The 944-nt window shown below is 57.9% G+C and overlaps 1 protein-coding gene across 1 annotated transcript in view; it reads left to right on the top strand.

Annotated features, from left to right (window-relative positions):
* Positions 1 to 944, top strand: part of EBF3 (early B-cell factor 3) — a 122,463-nt gene that overhangs the window by 116,903 nt on the left and 4,616 nt on the right. The window contains exons 12-13 of the mRNA XM_014550603.1: positions 166 to 354; positions 746 to 944. Of these exons, the coding sequence (XP_014406089.1) occupies positions 166 to 354; positions 746 to 944 (388 nt within the window). The remainder of the gene's footprint in view (positions 1 to 165; positions 355 to 745) is intronic.

The raw sequence follows: 944 nt of genomic DNA, 5'->3' as shown, positions 1-944 counted from the left end.
CGTGACAAGGCTGTCGGAGCTGCCAGGGGCGCGGGGGCACAAGCACCGCAGGAGGTCGATGAGAAATGTTTACTATATGATACAGATTTGAGGGGAAACCCCCCCAGTGTCTCTCCCTGATAATAATGTTATTTTTGGCCGGGGGGGCGGGGGGGATTTTAACAGTCGGCTACAGTCGCAATACAAGCAGCGTGTCCCCGCGAGGCTACGTCCCCAGCAGTACTCCCCAGCAGTCCAATTACAACACAGTGAGCACTAGCATGAATGGATATGGAAGTGGCGCCATGGCCAATCTAGGGGTCCCTGGCTCGCCTGGATTTCTTAATGGCTCCTCCGCTAACTCTCCCTACGGCAGTAAGTGTCTGTTTTTGTCACACGTCATCGCACAGATTCATTTTCACTCAAAGTCAAATGTGTGCATTGCTTGGATGTTCTGTGATGTGAGCTACTGGACACGAGGAAGGGTGGCTGTGGAGGCTGGGCGCCCACCTGGCGACAGGAAATTGACCTCAATCGGGCCCCATGCGATCGCATTGGAAACCCAAACCCAAACCCAAACCCAATCGGAATGACACGGGGCCGCCCAATTGGAACTGAGTCCGACACAGCGTTTGCCTGTTGTCCAGAGAGGGGCCACGCGGAGACTGGCATGCGTGCCTGGCCCCGCTGTCCCCGGCGGCCCGCGAGTCTCTGTGTCGTGTGCCGCACGGCGCCGCGCGTCCTGACCGTGTTTGCTTTGTTGCAGTAGTGCCGTCCAGCCCCACCATGGCAGCCTCTTCGGTCACCCTCCCTTCAAACTGTAGCAGTGCCCACGGCATTTTCTCATTCTCACCTGCCAATGTCATCTCTGCAGTGAAACAAAAGAGCGCCTTTGCGCCCGTGGTCCGGCCCCAAGCCTCTCCTCCTCCCTCCTGCACCAGCGCCAACGGGAACGGACTCCAAGG

Source organism: Myotis brandtii, unplaced genomic scaffold (assembly GCF_000412655.1).
Source record: "Myotis brandtii unplaced genomic scaffold, ASM41265v1 scaffold604, whole genome shotgun sequence".
NCBI lineage: Eukaryota > Metazoa > Chordata > Mammalia > Chiroptera > Vespertilionidae > Myotis > Myotis brandtii.
The sequence above is the reverse complement of the archived record's forward strand: the minus strand, read 5'-3'. Positions and strand labels throughout refer to the sequence as shown.